Source organism: Macaca nemestrina, chromosome 8, assembly GCF_043159975.1.
Source record: "Macaca nemestrina isolate mMacNem1 chromosome 8, mMacNem.hap1, whole genome shotgun sequence".
NCBI lineage: Eukaryota > Metazoa > Chordata > Mammalia > Primates > Cercopithecidae > Macaca > Macaca nemestrina.
This window is the reverse complement of record NC_092132.1, coordinates 12060692-12078383: the sequence shown is the minus strand read 5'-3', so window position 1 is coordinate 12078383 and position 17692 is coordinate 12060692. Positions and strand designations below refer to the sequence as shown.

At 49.0% G+C, this 17692-nt stretch overlaps 1 protein-coding gene across 5 annotated transcripts in view; it reads right to left on the bottom strand.

Moving 5' to 3' along the window:
* Nucleotides 1–5762: 5762 nt before the first annotated feature.
* LOC105492837 (N-myc downstream regulated 1) overlaps nt 5763–17692 on the bottom strand; it is a 60406-nt gene continuing 48476 nt past the window's right edge. For all 5 annotated transcript variants that reach the window (XM_011760104.3, XM_011760106.3, XM_071067804.1 and 2 more), the window contains 6 exons: nt 17276–17332; nt 16443–16494; nt 15178–15225; nt 12937–12972; nt 10593–10644; nt 5763–7708 (listed from right to left, as the gene is read on the bottom strand). In XM_011760104.3, the coding sequence (XP_011758406.1) occupies nt 7467–7708; nt 10593–10644; nt 12937–12972; nt 15178–15225; nt 16443–16494; nt 17276–17332 (487 nt within the window). In that variant the 3' untranslated portion in view covers nt 5763–7466. The remainder of the gene's footprint in view (nt 7709–10592; nt 10645–12936; nt 12973–15177; nt 15226–16442; nt 16495–17275; nt 17333–17692) is intronic.

The window sequence follows — 17692 nt, the reverse complement described above, 5'->3', positions numbered from 1 at the left end:
GCATTTTATTATGAAGCATTTTCTTTTCAAAAGCATATTGCAGAGATGCCAGTGTTCTCCATCACCCCTACTGACAAAATCGGAATGCGAAGGCATCCTCTGTATTCAGAGAACCAAATTCTAGTTGAATCTGGGTTCTTTCTAAATGTAGGAATGAGCAAAAATGACTTCTGAGGAGACAAACAAGCTGTCACGAAGCCCGTGCACTGTTTCATGTATTTTATTCTGTAACGAATGTCTCCAGATCTCCAGCCTAAACCTCACTGCTCTTGTTTTTCACTCAACCCTAACAATGTAGATTTCTTAGTCCATTCCATAAAATGGGAGAGGAAGCTGCCCAAAGCAGGCTTATTGATAGCAGAGGCCAGCCCGGCAGCAGAGGAAGAGGTGGAAAAATTAAAAGCCAGATGAAAGATATAAAAGCAGGTCATCTAAGTCCGAGTGGGACTATCTAATAATGGAAGGACAAACAGCCGCCACAGTCAGTAACAACCTTACGGGCATCCACAGTCTTAGTTAGTCCCAGGAATTTACTGATGTTCCACAATCCCAAGACATCAATAAGTGGGGGCATGAGTCACGTGCTCAGTGAACAGTTTTAAAAGACAACAAGACAACAAGGGATTTAATCCATTTTAGAAATGGCTGGGCAAGCGATTTAATCTCTCTGAGCCTTGGTTTTCTCATCTATATGAAGCAAGGAAAACTCCTCACAAATAAATAATAAAAAGGTGAAATAATCTATAAAGCACACTAAATATTATTAAAGGAAGTATGCATCTGTTAATTTAACAAAAGTCTCCTGTTATGTGCTTTGCTCTATGCTGGTCCTGTCGATACAGAAGAAATCTCACCAGCCTGGCCAACATGGCGAAACCCCGTCTCTACTGAAAATACAAAAAATTAGCCAGGCATGGTGGTGCACCTGTAGTCCCAGGTACTTGGGAGGCTAAGGTAGGAGAATCACTTGAACCCGGGAAGTGGAGGTTGCTGGGAGCCCAGATCACACCACTACACTCTAGCCTGGGTGACAGAGCAGGAGTCCATCTGAAAAAAAAAAAAAAGAAGAAGAAGAAAAAGAAAAAAAAACAATCCCTAGTTTGCGGGAGGAAGGACACCCACAGTGACATGTGTTACAAATGCTAGATGTCCCATCTCTGCATGGTGGTGCCTGCCTCCTGGCGAGGGCTGGGCATTCAGCAGACACTTCTCAAAGCAGGGATGAGAAAGGGCATGTTCTGCCACAGTGAGCTTTGCTGTCAATGGGCTTAATCATGCAACAGATATGCCCAATTCATCGCCACAACGACATCAGTTACTCAGACGCCCGCTGCATGCATGTGGGGGGAAGGGCGCAGGAGCAATGTGAGCCCAGTCACAGTTAATTAGACAGGGAGTGGCACCTGAGTAGAGCTGGACCAATGAGATTCTTCCCCTTAAGAGACAGAAAGACCTGATTAGTTTTGGATTCAAGAGCCAAAAGGTCAGGTAGCCCCTGGGTTAGGGCCACCATTTTATGCTTCAGAGTTACAGAAAAATCTGATCTTAGAAAGGAGACGGCTAACTCCTCCCCAATCCTGTCTCCCACCCCACAGGGCCAAGCCTCACCTTCTGCTCTTGGATTCCATATGGGACACTGGCGAAGGGTTTCCACGTAGCCTAAGAGGCCCAATATAAATACGTAAGCCGATGGATTTAGGCCAGATCTAGGGGTCAACCCAATGACTTTCTTAGGGAAACTGAAAAGGGCCAAGGACAGACCCTACACATGCTAATCTCAGCACACACTTGGCCTCCCAGGGGCTGCTGAAACCCAAGAATCGGAAGATTTGAAACCAAAATAAGCAGCTAGGAGACCAGAATCAGATCCCCAGCTGGCCAAACAGACTTTGGGTATGTATCTCTAAATAGCACGGATACATGTAAACACCTGCAACAGTTTCTTCCTCGCAGAAGCCAGACCACAGCAGGTCTCTGTGCCACACTGACTCCTCAAAGCTGGCACAACCCCCCTGCTGGGATGCTTCCTCACCATCCTCGCCCTTTCCTCCACCACCCACTTTATCTTAGTTCCCGTCTCACACAGGACACAAAGTAGGAAAGGCACTTCTTATGTTTGTTGAATAATCATGAGCCAACACGCTCCTTCCTCCCCTGACTTTAAACAGGGCTTCTTAACCTGGGGTCCCTGGGCCCTCCAAGAATCTATGTATAGAATCCAGAGGGTCCTGTTCCCAGATGGTGGAAAAAATGCATCTTTGTTGTTCCTAACCACTAATTGCAACTTAGCATTTCCTTCTATCTAAATGTAGGCGACAAACCCTAATAGTATCAGCAGCTGTAATCCAGATAATCCTCTTATTTCAATTGCAGCAGATAGCTCAAAGTACAGGACTTTGAAATTGCAGCGATGTTGAGGTCTGCTTCCATATTACTGCTGAAGAAGTGCATGTGATTAGGTCACACAATAGTCACATTTGGATAATTATACTTCTCTACAAGTGGCTTTTTTAGTCTTACGTATTTTATTTTATTTTATGCATTTAAAACTCTTCAGAGGAGGAGTCTGAAGTCTTCTCTAACTTATCAGTGGGACCATCCGTGGCACAAAGAAGCCCAAGGACCCTGCCTTCCCCTCAGCCCCTGCTGGGACAGGATGCAGTTGTAAAAACTATCACTCCAGGCTCACCTCCTGCCACGTACAGCTCACAAGGTCATCTGCCCAGGTCTACACTGCACGTTCCTCACAAAGACACATACCAGGCTGGATGCAGTGGCTCACTCCTGTAATCCCAGCACTTTGGAGGCTGAGGCAGGTGGATCACCTGAGATCAGGAGTTCAAGACCTGCCTGACCAACATGGTGAAATCTCGTCTCTACTAAAAGTACAAAAAATTAGCTGGGTGTAGTGGCACATGCTTGTAACCCCAGTTACTCCAGAGGCTGAGGCAGGAGAATCGCTTGAACCCAGGAGGTGGAGGTTGCAGTGAGCTGAGATCATGCCATTGCACTCCAGCCTGGATGACAAAGGCAAAACTCCATCTAAAAAAAAAAAAAAAAAAAAAAAAAAAAAAAGGACACATACCATCCACCCTCAGTGCTGGTGCCCAAACTGGCCCCTCTGCTGGGAATGCCCTCTCGCTCTTCTGTGCTGAGGTGATGTCCCCACCTTCTTCCAAGTCTAGATCCTAAACAGCAGGGCTGTGAACTATGGCACATCCACCTGTTGCACGATGGTGCAGACTTCGAAAGTGTTTACAGCTAAACATTTTACAAAGCCTAAGAAATTCTTCAAGGGAAGTGAAGAAAAACCAACATAGAGAACAGCATGAGAGCTGTTCTCAGTGGGGGCCTGTCCTTGAGTGGGGGCTGCACTTAGTGACTTGCTTCTGTGAAAGGAAAATCCTGGGGTCCCCAAAATCACTCAGCTAAAGGGGAAAGTCAAGTTGGAAATTGCTCAGGGCAAACCTGCCTCCCATTCTATTCAAAGTCATCCCTCTGCTCCCTGAGACAGATGCATGTTCTGATTGCCTCCTTCAGAAAGGCTTATCAGAAGCTCAAAAGAATACAACTATCCTGTGTCCAGGTGTTCTCATTGTTCAATTCCCACCTATGAGTGAGAACATGCGGTGTGCACATGTGCCCTAGAACTTAAAGTATAATACATACATACATACATACATAAAAAGAATACAACCGTCTGTCTCTCACCTACCTGTGACCTGGAATTCCTCTCCCTGCTTCTAGTTGTCCCTGCTTCTGGATGGAACCTTTGTATGGTTCCTACATGTATGGATTGATGTCTCGTGTCTCCCTAAAATGTATAAAACCAAACCGCGCCCCGACCACCTAGGTCACAGGTCGTCAGGACCTCCTGAAGCTGGGTCACAGGTGCACGTCCTCAGCTTTGGCAAAATAAACTTGCTAAATTAACGGAGAACTGTCTCAAATTCTGGGGGTTCGCGCTTCCAAGGAATGAATATGGAGAAGTAGAAAGGGTAACTTGACGATGGAGAAATCTGGCAAACACTACCCCAGCTAGGCCATCACCATTAATCCCATCGGCAATAAACGACAGTGATAGTGTGTGGCCTGGATATGATGTGAGAAGCAGGACAAACCACCTCTATGGGCTTCCCCGAAAAACCCACAGCCCCCAGTTGTACCATGAGAAGAACTACGTACAAACCTCAGTGGAGAGACCTGCAATAGAATGCCTGACTAGTGCTTCTCAACACTGTCAAGGAAAAAGGAAAATCTGGCCAGTCGAGGTGGCTCACACCTGTAACCCTAGCACTTTGGGAGGCCGAGGCAGGTGGATTGCCTGAGCTCAGAAGTTGTGAGACCAGCCTGGTCAACACGGTGAAAACCCATCTCTACGAAAATACAAAAAAATTAGCTGGGCATGGCAGCCTGTGCCCGTAATCCCAGTTACTTGGGAGGCTGAGGTAGGAGAATTGCTTGAACCTGGGAGGCGGAGTTGCAGTGAGCTGAGATCGCGCCACTGCACTCTGGTCTGGGCGACAGAGTGAAACTGTCTCAAGCAAAAAAAATAAAGGAAAATCTGAGAAACTGTTATAAGCCAGAGGAAGCTGAGCATGACAACAAAATGTAATGGGGTGTCCTGGATGGGATCCTGGACAGAGAGAGGACATTAGGGGAACCCCCGTGAATTCTCAATATGGTTCAGGGCTTAGTTAACAGCAACGTCCAACTCATCTCCTGGTTGTGACAAGTATGCAGTAACATCAGGTATTAATGACAGGGGTCACCGAGTACAGGCTATATGGCAACTCGCTGTATTCTTTGCAACTGTCTGTACATTTTAAACTAATCTTAAATAGTTAAAATAAGAGGTTATACTAAAATCTTTTAACTTTTTTTAAATGTAGAATAGAAAGCAAGCATTACAATGGTTGTCATTGGGCATGAGAAAAGGAATGGTCTTTCCACATCCTTTTGTAATCCAAACAAAACGTAGCCTGGGTACGGTGACTCACACCTGTAATCCCAGCACTCTGGGAGGCCTAGGTGGACGGATTCCTTGAGGTCAGGAGTTCAAGACCGGCCTGGCCACGGCAAAATCTCATCTCTACCAAAAAGAAAAAATAAAAATAAAAATAAATTATCTGGGCATGGTGGCGCATGCCTGTAATCCCAGCTACTCAGGAGGCTGAGGCAGCAGAACTGCTTGAACCTGGGAGGTGGAGGTTGCAGTGAACCAAGATCGCGCCACTTCACTTGAGTCTGGGTGACAAAGTGAGGCTATTGTCTCAAAAAATAAAAATAAATGTTAAAAATAGAAAAGCTGTTTTCCTCAAATTATAGGTTGAAAAGTTTTATCCTCTTATCACTGTGCTGTCTAAGCTATTGGTCACTTGAGGTGCGGCTGGTCTGAAAGGGCAGTGAGTGTGAAAGACACACTAGAGTTCCCAGAATGAAAAAGGAATGCAAAATACCTGCTCAATAGTTTTTATAGAAGTGGTAATATTTCAGACATCTTGAGATAAATGTATTATTAAAATTAATTTCATCCACTTCTTTCCACTTTTGAAAATGAGGCCACCAGGAAATTAGAAGTAACATATCGGCTGACTTAAATTTCTGCTGGACGTGCTGCTTTGAAGCAAAGAATTCCAGAGATGAGGGGCTGGGGCCCCCTAGGTGTCAAGGATGGACAACCCCCCAGTGAAACAGCCATCCCTGCACTGTAATGTTTCACACACACAATCTCTCAGGGACAGAAAAAAGACACAAGCCGCTGCAAAGTTACAAATTTATTGGTCTGGAAATAAATACAAATATCTCATTAAGAAACTCCTCTGGAAAGACTTGTGCACAATAGTTTCCCATCTGTACTCAGCCTCTCTTGCCCCGATCCCCGACTTTTCTGCGCAAGGCCAGGGAAGGCCTCCAAGGTGATGGGCGGCAGGTAACGAGTCATTGCCTCTCATGCCACCTGGAAGGCCGGACTACTCCCTTCTCCCAACCGCGGGGTCCCAGAAATCCTCGGGCCCCAGCGGCTGACTTACAATGTTCAATTCACTCTGACCAAACTTCCTATGAGAAAATCCACTGTGAGCCAAAATGAAAAGTACAAGGCAGTAGTACAGGAGCCTGGCAGCCGCGCTGGCTGCCCAGAAACGTCAGTGGTGCTGCCCCATTCGGCGAAAGGTTAGGGAGCAGGAAAAGAGGAAGCAGAGGAGGGAAGGAAAGTCCCATGGAATGCATATTCCAGAATCCTTACATTTTCTCAGCCACCGCTCCCCACATGAGTTCCCACCCCCACCCCCACAAGAGTAAAGAGTTCTGAGGATCCAAGAACGTGACTCGGTCAGGTAGGTTCAGCTACTGAGTTCACGTTCTAGCCCAGCTGTCGAAGATTGAAAACTGGATGTAACCCAATCACACAAAATTCCTGGAACCAAGCTGGGATCCACAGAAATCACAACTGCACTGGATCCCAACACAACCACAAGGAATCCCTTACATTGAGTAACCCCAATTCCGCCCCCACCCCAGTGCTTCTACCCCGGCCCCTGAAAGGACACTCATCACAGCCAGGGCAGCTGTGGAATGTTTCCCTCCATTCCAAGGAATGCAAAACAAATCTAAATGATCTTCTCCCTGAACAAGAATCATCACTCGCTCACGTACCAGGGGTGGGAAGTTGGGCTGTGGAGAAGAGGCAGAAAGCAGAACTAAAGCCTTCAAAAACCATGATGTGCAACGTTTGCTGAAACATTTTTGTCTGTAAAGCCAGGAGATTTTGTTGCCTGCTTTTGCTGCACATTAAGAGGATGTTAGAAAAATCAAGCTTGTTTGCTTCTGCATTCAAAGCTTTCTAGATGCACCAACTTTAAAAATCTGTTTCTTCAAGTTAACTACATAGATTGGTTGTTCCAAATGCCTCTAGCCTCAACATAAATCCCACCTTTTCCCCCTTCCTGTTTTGCCTGTTTAAAAGAGGTCCCTGCACGTCACTGTTACCCCCCTCCCGAAATGAGAAAAGGATTTTGTTTCCGGAAACTGGATCAGTTTCTCCTCAGTTAAAGAGGAAACGGGAAGTGGGCGGCTGGCCTTCTGACCAGGCACCTGTTTGAACCAGGATGCTCAGGGCAGCCTAGGCTTGGCTTTTGTGAAGTGTGCGCTGCTACGTGTCTTGTTTTTGGCAGTTTGGTGTCTCTGAGGGAGGGGAGGAGAGTGGCAACTCACCACTGGTTAATAGAAGAGGATGCGAATGCAGAGATGCTTGCTTCCTTCCTTTGGTCCACTGCCACCCCGCCTTTGGAGAGGGCACCCACGTAATAGACCCCATTTGTCTCCACCAGAGCTCACTCTTACAAAATAAGCTTTGGATTAATACCGAGTTAGGCGCAGTGTGGCAGGCAGGGGGCGTAAAGGGGCTGGGGAGGAGGGGGCCGCTACAGAGATCAGAGTCCGGGGGTGGCGGCTGGGCAGGCCGCCTAGCAGGAGACCTCCATGGACTTGGGCGCAGCGTTGTTACCGGCAGCACCCGAGTTGGGGGTGATGTCCAGGTGGGCCCCCTCGCTGGTGTGGGAGCGGCTGCGGGTGCCCTCGCTGGTGTGGGAGCGGCTGCGGGTGCCCTCGCTGGTATGGGAGCGGCTGCGGGTGCCATCCAGAGAAGTGACGCTGGAACCAGAGGCTGTGCGGGACCGCATCAGGCGGGTCATGCTAGCCGAGGGCACTAGGGGGAACAAGAAACAGCCAGTTAGAGGGCAGGAGACTGCCAGGTGAGGAGCCAGGCATGCCCATCCACCAGCCACATGCCCTTCTACATGCCAACCCCAGAGAAGCCTTGATCCCTGCAGCCATCCAGCTGCTGGGCCCCCATCCTCTCCATGTCCACTCACAGAGACAGACGGCGAGGCCCAGATGAGGGGAAGAACTGCTGCACTCACACCATGAGTGACTTGAACCCAGATCTGGGTCTGCACCCCAATTCTGCCACCTCTTAAAAGCTGTGTAATTTTGAGAGTATCCCCCTGAGCCTCCCTGTTCCCATCGGTAAAGGGATGTTAATACCAACCCCTGGGATCAGCACCTGTGTGTACGCCCATGACCCCATGCTGTCCATGATCACTGCAGCAGGGAGGACACCTGGGGTCAGCCGGGCTCAGCCCTGCACATCACAGGTGGGGAAAGGGAGAGGGGCCACACGGCAAGTTCCTGGCAGGGCTATTCGTTGTCATCTCTCTTTCCCAAAGAAGCCTGTCAGCCCAGGTGCTAACAAGGGCGCTGTCTATTCTTTGGGATCTTCTCCAAGACCATTCTTGCGCATGGCACGTGCTGATGGGGTGAAATGAGGAAGAACAATCCTGGCCACCTGTACTGGATGGGACAGTGTCCTGCAAGATTCACACCCACCTGAAACTTCAGAAAGGAACCTTATTTGGAAATAGGGTCTTTGCATCTGTAATTAGTTAAGGATCTCGAGATGAAACCACCCTGGGTTGACAGGGAACCCTAAACCCAATGACCGTAATGCCCTTATAGAAACAGCACACAGGGACACGCAGGGGAGAAGTCCACACAAAGACAGAGGCCGAGATTGGAGCGATGCAGCCACAAGCCACGTAAAGCCGAGGATTGCTGGGGCCATCAGCAGCCAGGAAGAGCCAGGGAAGGTTCTTCCACAGTGTTGTTGGAGGGAGCAAGGCCCTGCCCACAGCTTGATTTCGGACTTTAGGTCTCCTGAACTTTGAGAGAATGGATAGAATGGATTTCTACTGTTTTCAGCCACCCAGTTTGTGATTTGTTAGAGCAGCTTTACGAAACTACTATCCCGCCCACCTGAAGCATCATGGCTAGGAGGCCACAAGCAGTCACAGCCATCAGCAACAGGGGCAGCTGATCCACACCAAGCATGCAGGGCTTATGTTATCTCCCTGATAGGCACAGGCAGGGGCTTTTGATGGCAGGCACTCCCAAAGAGAATTAATCGCTGCTGAACTATCTTAAAGAGCTAGTTTTGAATTCAGAAAGAATTGGGGTCAATGCCACATCCGCAGCTCACATACTTCTCTGAGCCCCTACTTCTCACCCACAAATCTGGGATTTCTACTGAGGAGGATGAGAAGAATACAGTAAGCACTGATGTCAGGTGTGCAAAGGGTTCATTAAGCCAGCCCCCTGCAGTGTGCAGGAGGCCAGTGGCCAGTTCCTTTCCTTCTCTTTGGCTGACGCCTTTGAGACCATAGCTCTTCCTGTTTTATTCCCCCCAAGACCTGCAGGAGGCTTTGGGTTTCTGGAAATAGATGCTGATTTGGGGAGAAAGATGAGGTCTAGCGTTCACTTCCTTTCTCTCCAGAACACACTCTCAAAGCAGAAATCCAAACCCTGGCGGGGCCAAGACAAACAGGAGTCACAATTCACACTGTGCAGGGTAAAGCAGGGCTGCCCCACGGCTCTCTCCATGGCTATCTCCAGTGACAGCCTTTGCCTGCAACTTCCGTCGGGGAAAGCAGGCTAGAAAGGCAGGAGCCCCACTGGCAGATAGCTTCTGTTGGAAGAGGGCACCTAGGGATGTGGATCCCGCCTGAGCCTGAGGCATGGAAATCAAACCTGCCAGCCCTGCCTTGCTAGAGCTAATCATGGCTGAGGCCAATGCTAGGACCGCAGTCAGCTTACCAAGCATACTCTTACTATCTACATGGGCAAACAGTTTAAGGAAAGGATAAAAGGGATCAGAAGTTCAATACCTTCCTAGTAAGGAAGGACACACAAATTATAGTTCCAAAACAGTAGGGTCAGAAGAGCCACTAGTCATGTCAGGGCCGGACTATGGCTGACAAGCCCACAGCACCGACTGGCTGCTGTTCAGCTGAGTTACAACTCGCCAGGGTCTGTCCTAGTCCTGGGACAGCACTTCTGGAAAAACAGGCTGTATGTGCCTAACAAACTATAACTGCAAAGTAAGAATTAGCGAGTCCCTGAATGATGCTTCCAATGTATCCTCCACTTCCCAAAGCTCATGACTTGAATGTGGCATGCTCCACCTTGAATATAAGCAACTTTGTTAGCCACTTCTACAGAGCTTTGCGGTCTTCAAAGAACTTCCACAGATCCGCCTTCTACCCCCTGCTTAGATCCCCAAAGCCTCAGCTTCATCATTGATAAGATGGGCTAAGAATATGTCAAAGGAGTACTGTGATAGTTCAATGAGATAAAATCATGTGTTAGTAATCTTTCATCACTGACACCGTCTTCATCATCACTATAGGTGATGGTCTCTTAAAACTTGTGATCAAAATTTTAAAGACTGTTATTGTTTCACTGTTTGTCACTGTCTTGGTGCTTAAAGGGACAGACCTCATCCTAAACCTCCCAAAGCCCCTGGTGTGAAGCAACTTCTGTTCAACAAAGGAGGAAAAATGAGCCTCGCTGGTATAAATGAGAGGCTAGACCTTCCAGGCTGCCACGCGCCCTCCACACACCTAAATGTTTCTCCCCAGAAAGCCGAAGCTGGCCAGGGGGACACAGAATTGCTCATCCAAGCCTGGCTCAGGACAGAGCACTTCCAATTCCGACACGTGCCCTGACCCACTGCACACGAGGAATGCCATACTCACTGTATCCCATGCCCTGCACGAAGTACTTGAAGGCCTCAGCGAGCTTGGCTGGCTGCAAGAGACAAGGAGAGAAAATGCAGTCAGTTGCTGGGGACCCGATCACCCAAGGCCACGGGGTGTGTGCCTGTGGTTGCCTTCATTTGAGAGCTTGGCTCCAGACAAAAGCCATCACATGTTGACAGGACAAAACACAAAACTAAAAGGAAAACTATGGGATAATGATGGGACATTCACCCCACAGCTGTGGAACTTGGACAAGTTACATGATCTGTCTGAGCCAGTTTCTTCACCTCTAATACAGGGCAGAGTATCGCAGCTATTCCCATGTGTCTCCAGGGAGATTACATTCCACAAAGGAACGTGTCTAACCCAGCATGTGGAACACAACAGCATCGCCATCGTGAGCCACTCCCCGTGCAAGGGGCTTTGCTGCATTTGATCATTTACTCCTGATAACCCTTTATGAGGTCAGTGCTACCTTAGATACATTTCATAGCTGAACAGGTTTGGAGAGGTAAATCCACTCAGGGTCCCACAAGAAGTAAGTGGTGGGTCCCGTAGATTAACCCAGGGCTCTCCAAACTCAAAACACTCGTTCTTGAGGCAAGTCACTATCAACCTCAATAGCAGGCTGGCTGAAAGAAGGGATGATGGATAGATGGACGGGTGGAAAGGAAAGGATGGATGGGATGATGAAACGATGGTGAGGGGAGGGGAGGGGATAGGAGAGGAGGGAAGGGAAGGGAGGAAGGAAGGAAGGAAGGATAGATGGATTAAAAAAAGAATTGGTGGGCAGAAGGAAGGAAAAAAAGATAAATATGAACAAAAGAAGGACAAATAAAAGGAAGAAAGGATATGGAGAAGAATGAACGGATGATGGCTGGATGGTTCACCGGATGGGTAGACAAACCAATTAATTAACAACTCACTGGGTTACTTTAAGTGAACTGCGTATGGCACACTGAGACCACATCCAGTTCTACCAGTTCTCTCAGTTCATTTAATGTAAACTAGGAGGCGAATGCTCAAGTATCACGGGCATACATGCAAGGCATATCTGTTCTTCAGTTAATTCCAACTGTTCTATCCAGTGCCCTGGCTCCTACTCTCCTGAGGCAGTGAGAGGGCACTGGTAGAGGCTGGGCTGACCCCCTCCCTGCTCTCCACCAACTCCTGCCAGGACTCCACAAAGAGCCAAGTGACATTTAAAAGAGAGGCTACGCTCAAATTGCCCTCTGGAATTTGTGTGACAGCGGAAGAAAGAGACAAGAGAAGCAGGTCAGGGCTGCAGGGAACAGGGACGCCTGTGTTCAAGATGATGAAGAGAACCAAGAACACAGGCTTGGGAATGAGAATTCCTGGGCCCAGTTTTAGCTCCAGTAATCACAGGCAATCCCTCTCAACTTTTGGCCTCAGTTTCCTCTTCTGTGACACTGGAATAAAATGCTTGCTCTTCCCACCTCTGAGGACTATTGCAAGGACCTAATTTAATCGAGGATGGGAAAACGCTGTGTAAACATACACCCAACCCGCAAGGGCACAAGGACGACAGGAATTGCTCCTCCCTGCGCTGGTGTCCCCGAAGCCTGTGCTAGTTGAACTCTGAAGCTCTGAAAATTCTTTTAATTATGACCAGGGTTACATCTGTTCTCATTTTACGTAGAGAAAGGGAAAAAGGAGGAAGAAAGGAGGCAGGGCAGGTTTTGGACCAAAAAGATGACAGAAAACTCTACTTCATTTTAAGATAGAACACAAAACTATCAGGATATAAAATTATAAGACAACAGATTAGAAGTTTACTTGTCAGGTTCGTGAGATTCTTTATAGGAGAGGAAATTGAAGGGATCGGTTACGCAGCAAACACACTACGTTGATCAATGTGTTTATCTGTACATGTGCACACACATTTACACATGCACACAGACGTGTACACATGCACACCCACAAACACACATGCGCACACACACACACACACACACACACGCACAATTTGGCTTCATCTCCTCCATGTCCCTCTGCTCTGGGCTGGAGCTTCTCGGGGCCCTTCACTCCAGCAGAAGCCCGTGGTCTTTGGGGCAGACACACCTAGATTCTGATCCATGATGACTAAGGTGTGTCTACTTGGCAAATCCCCCAACCTCTGTGAACCGCAGTATCAGCCACTCCACAGGGGTTGGCTCCTAGGGGATCAGAGTCCTCCTATATAGCACCTTTTCCCAACAGTCCACAAACTGTCATCCGATGTCACAGCAAGCCAATGAGGGAACAGGTGTCACAGAGGCACATGCACTCCACCCAGGGGGAGGCGACAGCTGGGTAATGCAAAAGCCAAGGTGGCACTCACCTGGGAGATCTGTGGGAGACCGCCACAGTCCGCCATCTAGGAGACAGGGAAGCTGGTTAGTGCCAAACACCACAGCCAAGGCCATCTGCACTAAGTTTGTTCTGAAAGGATGCCCATCTGCCCGCTGCCCTGCCCTGCCTTGTCCTGCCTTACAAAGGAGGAACAGGGTGGACTGTGGGTAGGGAGCATTCCAGCCCCACCAAGCAAGGTTGCTGGTGTCCCCGTGGCAACTATCACTTGCAGCTTACTATATGCCAGGCACTACACTAGGCCCTATAGATAATTTCACTCCATTCCCCAAGAACCATGGAAGGTACAGCTGTCCCATTTTACAGGCAGAAACTGGGCCAGAAAGAGCTTAAGGAACTCGCAAGGTTCCAGGCCAGGATCTGTCTGACTCAAAAGGGTTTGATAAAAAAAGGCCCTTTTTATATATTCCCTTTGTTCCCTCAAAAGGAAGTGGTTGAATTTGGGTCTTCGGGCCGGATTCAGCTCCTGACTGGTACCCTTCCTAAATGCTGGATGTTCAAAGTCCCTGTGAAATCACTGAACCTCAAGAGGCCACTGCAGCCTGTGAGAGCGTGCAGCCAGACTGGACGTGAGCAGAGCTGACGGCAAGGGAGCAGGGGGAGGCTGTGGGGAGGGTGGCCTGGGGTGAAATGGGGCTGGAGGAGTTCGTGGGAGTGGTGAGGCTTTGGGCATCCTACAGCCCAGGGCGCCTCAAGTCTGGACACCCAACACTAGCCACAAAGCGACATGCCCTGGGGCAGCCCTCAGCTCACCCAGCACGCAGGGACAGGATGCCCAAACGTTCCCTCCAGGCGGGGCACTCAGCGCATTAGGCTGGTGCTGTGGAAGTCTCCAGAATCAGGCCTGAGTGAGTTCTGTTTCTGGATCTACCATCAAATCGGCCACCGGACCTCAGTCAGGCCACCCACCCTTTGCTGTAGGTTGTGGTTGAATTGTATCCCCCAGATAGACATATCTAAGTCCTAACCCCAGTACCTATCCATGTGGCCATACTTGGAAATAGGGTATTTGCAGGTACAATCAAGTTAAGATGAGGTCACATTGGTTTAGAGTGGACCCTAGATCTAATGGCTGAGGTTATTAAAAGAAGAAGGAAGTTTGGACACAGACGCAGTGATACAATAGGGAGTGCTGAGTGAGGACGGAGGCAGAGACTAGAGCAATGCATCTACCAGCTAAGGTGCACCACGTGTGGCCAGCTGCCACCAGAAGCTGGAAGAGGCAGGCAGCATCCTCCCCCAGCGCGGAGGGAGCACGGCCTTGCCCACACCCTGATTTCAGACTTTCAGCTTCCAAAACTAAAAGGGAATAAGTATCTGTTGCTTTAAGCCACCCATTTTGCGATACTTGTGACAGCCGCCCTCAAAGTACGGCATTATGCAAGCTTGACGCCCAGCAGCTTCTAATCTTGCAATTTCCTTCTGAGGGAATCTTGAAAGAAAATCTATGTAAAGAGCCCAATACAGGAAAACAGCCTCCCACTCAATAAGTATCGGACACCCCCCACATGCCTTTCAAAGGCATTCTACTTCTATGGGGGAAGTTGAGGGCACGGTGACCTACAGATGCCACTTCCTTGTCCTTCCCCCAGTGCAAGGGAGCCACTTCATCTCCACCCAGGTCCCTCCTAGACACCTGCCCCTGCAGGGGTGCACTTGGGCTGAGAGACCCCTCTGAAAGGTTCCCACTCTTGTGCTGCAACTCCGGGCGAGGCTGCCACAAACAGCCGGTGGTTTGCATTGTGCAATCAGTCATAACTGGCAAGGGACTGGTGGAGGTTGCTACAGACCCTCAAATCCAGCTGCGAGCGAGCTAGCACACCATGTGCTCAGATGAACTTGCTGGAGAAAGTCCTGATCTTCCCCAGCCGTGGGAGACGTCTCCTCCTATTGTGACAAGCAGAGCCCCTCTTGGAGGACTGTCCCGGCCCCAGCCTATGGAGGGCCCCTGCCAAGTCATCCCTGGTCTCTCTATCCCCAAAACCCTCAGACCAGCAGCCTGTTGATTCCTGCAGTCCCACAGAAAGATCCCTCATCTTTGCAGCCTCAGATCGCCAGTCGGCACCCAACATGTTCATAAACAGATAGATTAAATCATTCACTCTATGGTTTCTGATCGTGTGCCTTGCCTTTTTCAAGCCTAACTCAATATTGCAGAAAACGTGAGTTTCTAAGAAATAACAAACACAAACCCCCGTTGTTTTGCCTGTACCTTGAGGAGAGTGGTCTTTGTGGGGTCCAATTTCGAGTTGCACTCCACCTGCACAAGAGGGAGGAAATCTGTTCATTCTTTACGTGAAGCCAAAGTCAAAACATCGCCCCCTTCCCTGCCACTCTGCCGCCGTCACCAGAAACTCCAGCATTTCTGCTGGCAAAGAAGAAAGTATGTGGGGTTTGGGATTCAGCAGATGTGGCTTTCAATCCAAGCCTTGCCATTACCAGCTGAGACAACTTGGATAAGTTATTTAACTTCTTTGGGCCTCAGTTTTCTCATCAATAAAATGGAGATAATATCTTTTTTCAAAGGGTTGTTATGAAGATTAGCTGAAATGTAAACAGTACTGCAGAAATATCTGCTAAATAAATATCCTTGTTTAACCAGCAGCTGCCAGAGATTCTACAGTTTTAACACTCCCAGATCTAACAACTATTCTTCATGTAAAACCACGCTGACCAAGCTGGTTTCTCTCTTCATTTTGTCAGTGACCCTCTCGAAAGGGGCATTCAGAATTGGGAAGAATATACACATGTAACCCATGATGTTCAAAATGCCTAAAGTAAAACTATCACCTCCCTTGATCTGAACAGTGTATCTCTATTGATGTATCCCATGATTATCTCCAGTTGGTCAGCCCGTAAGAAATTCATGGTTCGTTAAGGCATGCCAAGTATTTACTACATGAACATTTGCAAGTGTCACTCTGAAGATCTCTGCACAAGGTCTGGCAGTACTGCAGGACTCTGATCCATAGCCCCTAAGTCTTCCATCTCCCCAGCTGTGGGGTTGTCTGAAAGGTAGAGTCCTCTCTTTGCTGCCACAAAGTTTCAGGTGGGAGTTAAGGGGTGAAAGGAGTCAGGAAGCTTTGCTAAGCCCTGCCTCCCAGTGCCTCTCACCTGCCAGCTCATCAGGCACCAATCAGTTTGGAAAGATCCATCTGCTTCCCAAATAAGAGGCGAGTCTCCTGGCCAGGAAGCCAAGTGGCAAACATGCCCATATAAACAAGCCAATGGGACACAGATCAGAGGGTGAGGGGACCTGGGAGAGGAGACACTGCCAGGCAACTAGGGCTGGCAGCCACCAGGGAAACAGACTAGTGGCTGGGCCCTCTGCCCAAAGGGCCAACATGGCATTTCAGAGAAACATCACCTGCCCTGATGGGGCAGAGGAGAGAAGGGGCAGGCAGGGCCACTTCAACAAAGTCAACCAGACTTTGCCTGTTGAATTAAACACAGAAACCAGCTGTGATTTCTACATACCACGGCATCCACCGCAGGCGAGCTGTCCCCAACCACCAACAGAGCAGGGCACCTGGGGTCAGGGACAGAGCGGAGAATTAGCACAAGGTTCCTTTAAAGACTGTCCCACTCCCAGGCCTGTCAGGCCGGCGCCTACATTCTAAAACAATGTCATTTTGGTTTCCCCAACACCCTTTGCTCTTTTACTTCATTCTCCTTTGATCTTAGGATAAAATTGGTTACCAGTCCTTCACAACTTAGTATGAATTTCAGCCAGGGAACTTCTGTGCCCCAGTGCTTTTATTTTAAAGCATCTTCTCAAGTATGGATGAGCAGGACTTAGCTGGTATCAAGACCAAAACGAGAACAGCATGAAGGACAAAGGCAATGACGTGCCAGGTTCCCAAGTGTCACAGAACGCGGCACACTCAGCCACAAAAAGACACCATCATTACTGGTGGAAACCCAGTTAGTTCTGCCCACAACTGTCTTTTCCTCCTAGACATACAGAGCACTGTAAGACTGGGTCCTGTGCTATCCACCCCTAGGCTTCATGGAACAAAGCCTCACAGTTATTGATGTAGTAGGTGCTTAATAAATGTTGTCCCAAGCACAATCAACAATCTTTCTCCAAGATCAAAGGCCTATGTCGTGGAGACACCCTAGAAACTGATGCCACCAGCACAGGGAGAAGTCCAGGTCAGACTGTGTAACACCCAGTCTCTGGGTGGAATATACCCAGGTCTCACTGACACAACGTCCTGCCACACTCAGAAAGAAGGCCCTGCCAGCAAGGCCACCTTTACAGGCAGCAGCCCCGACTGCAAGTGCTGGGCGAGAGAAAAGCCACTCACTGCAGGGTGACTGTGTGGGTTCCCGGCATTGGTCGCTCAATCTCCAGGTCACGCCGGCTGCAGGAAACAAATGCATCATTAGCATGAGCGCTCTTCCCCTGGAGAAAGCTCCCACTCCCATCCAGCCAAGCCCAGGAGGTCCTGCCAGCGGCCATTCTGGCAAACCATCCACATCCCCAACTTGTGAGAGGCCCTGTGGCTTTCAGCACTCCACACCCTCTTGGTGTCCACAGACCTGGTTAGAGGGACAGCAGGACCCATGCAATTCAAGCAGAGTCCCCCTCATTTTGTCACAAATATTTGTGTGGCTTTTTTTTTCCAGGAGTAGATGTCAGGTCTTCCACCACAGAGGACCCCTGCCTTCCCTGTTCCCCTAGTCAGAGCCCCCACCTGACAGAGGGGCCACCTCCCAAATGT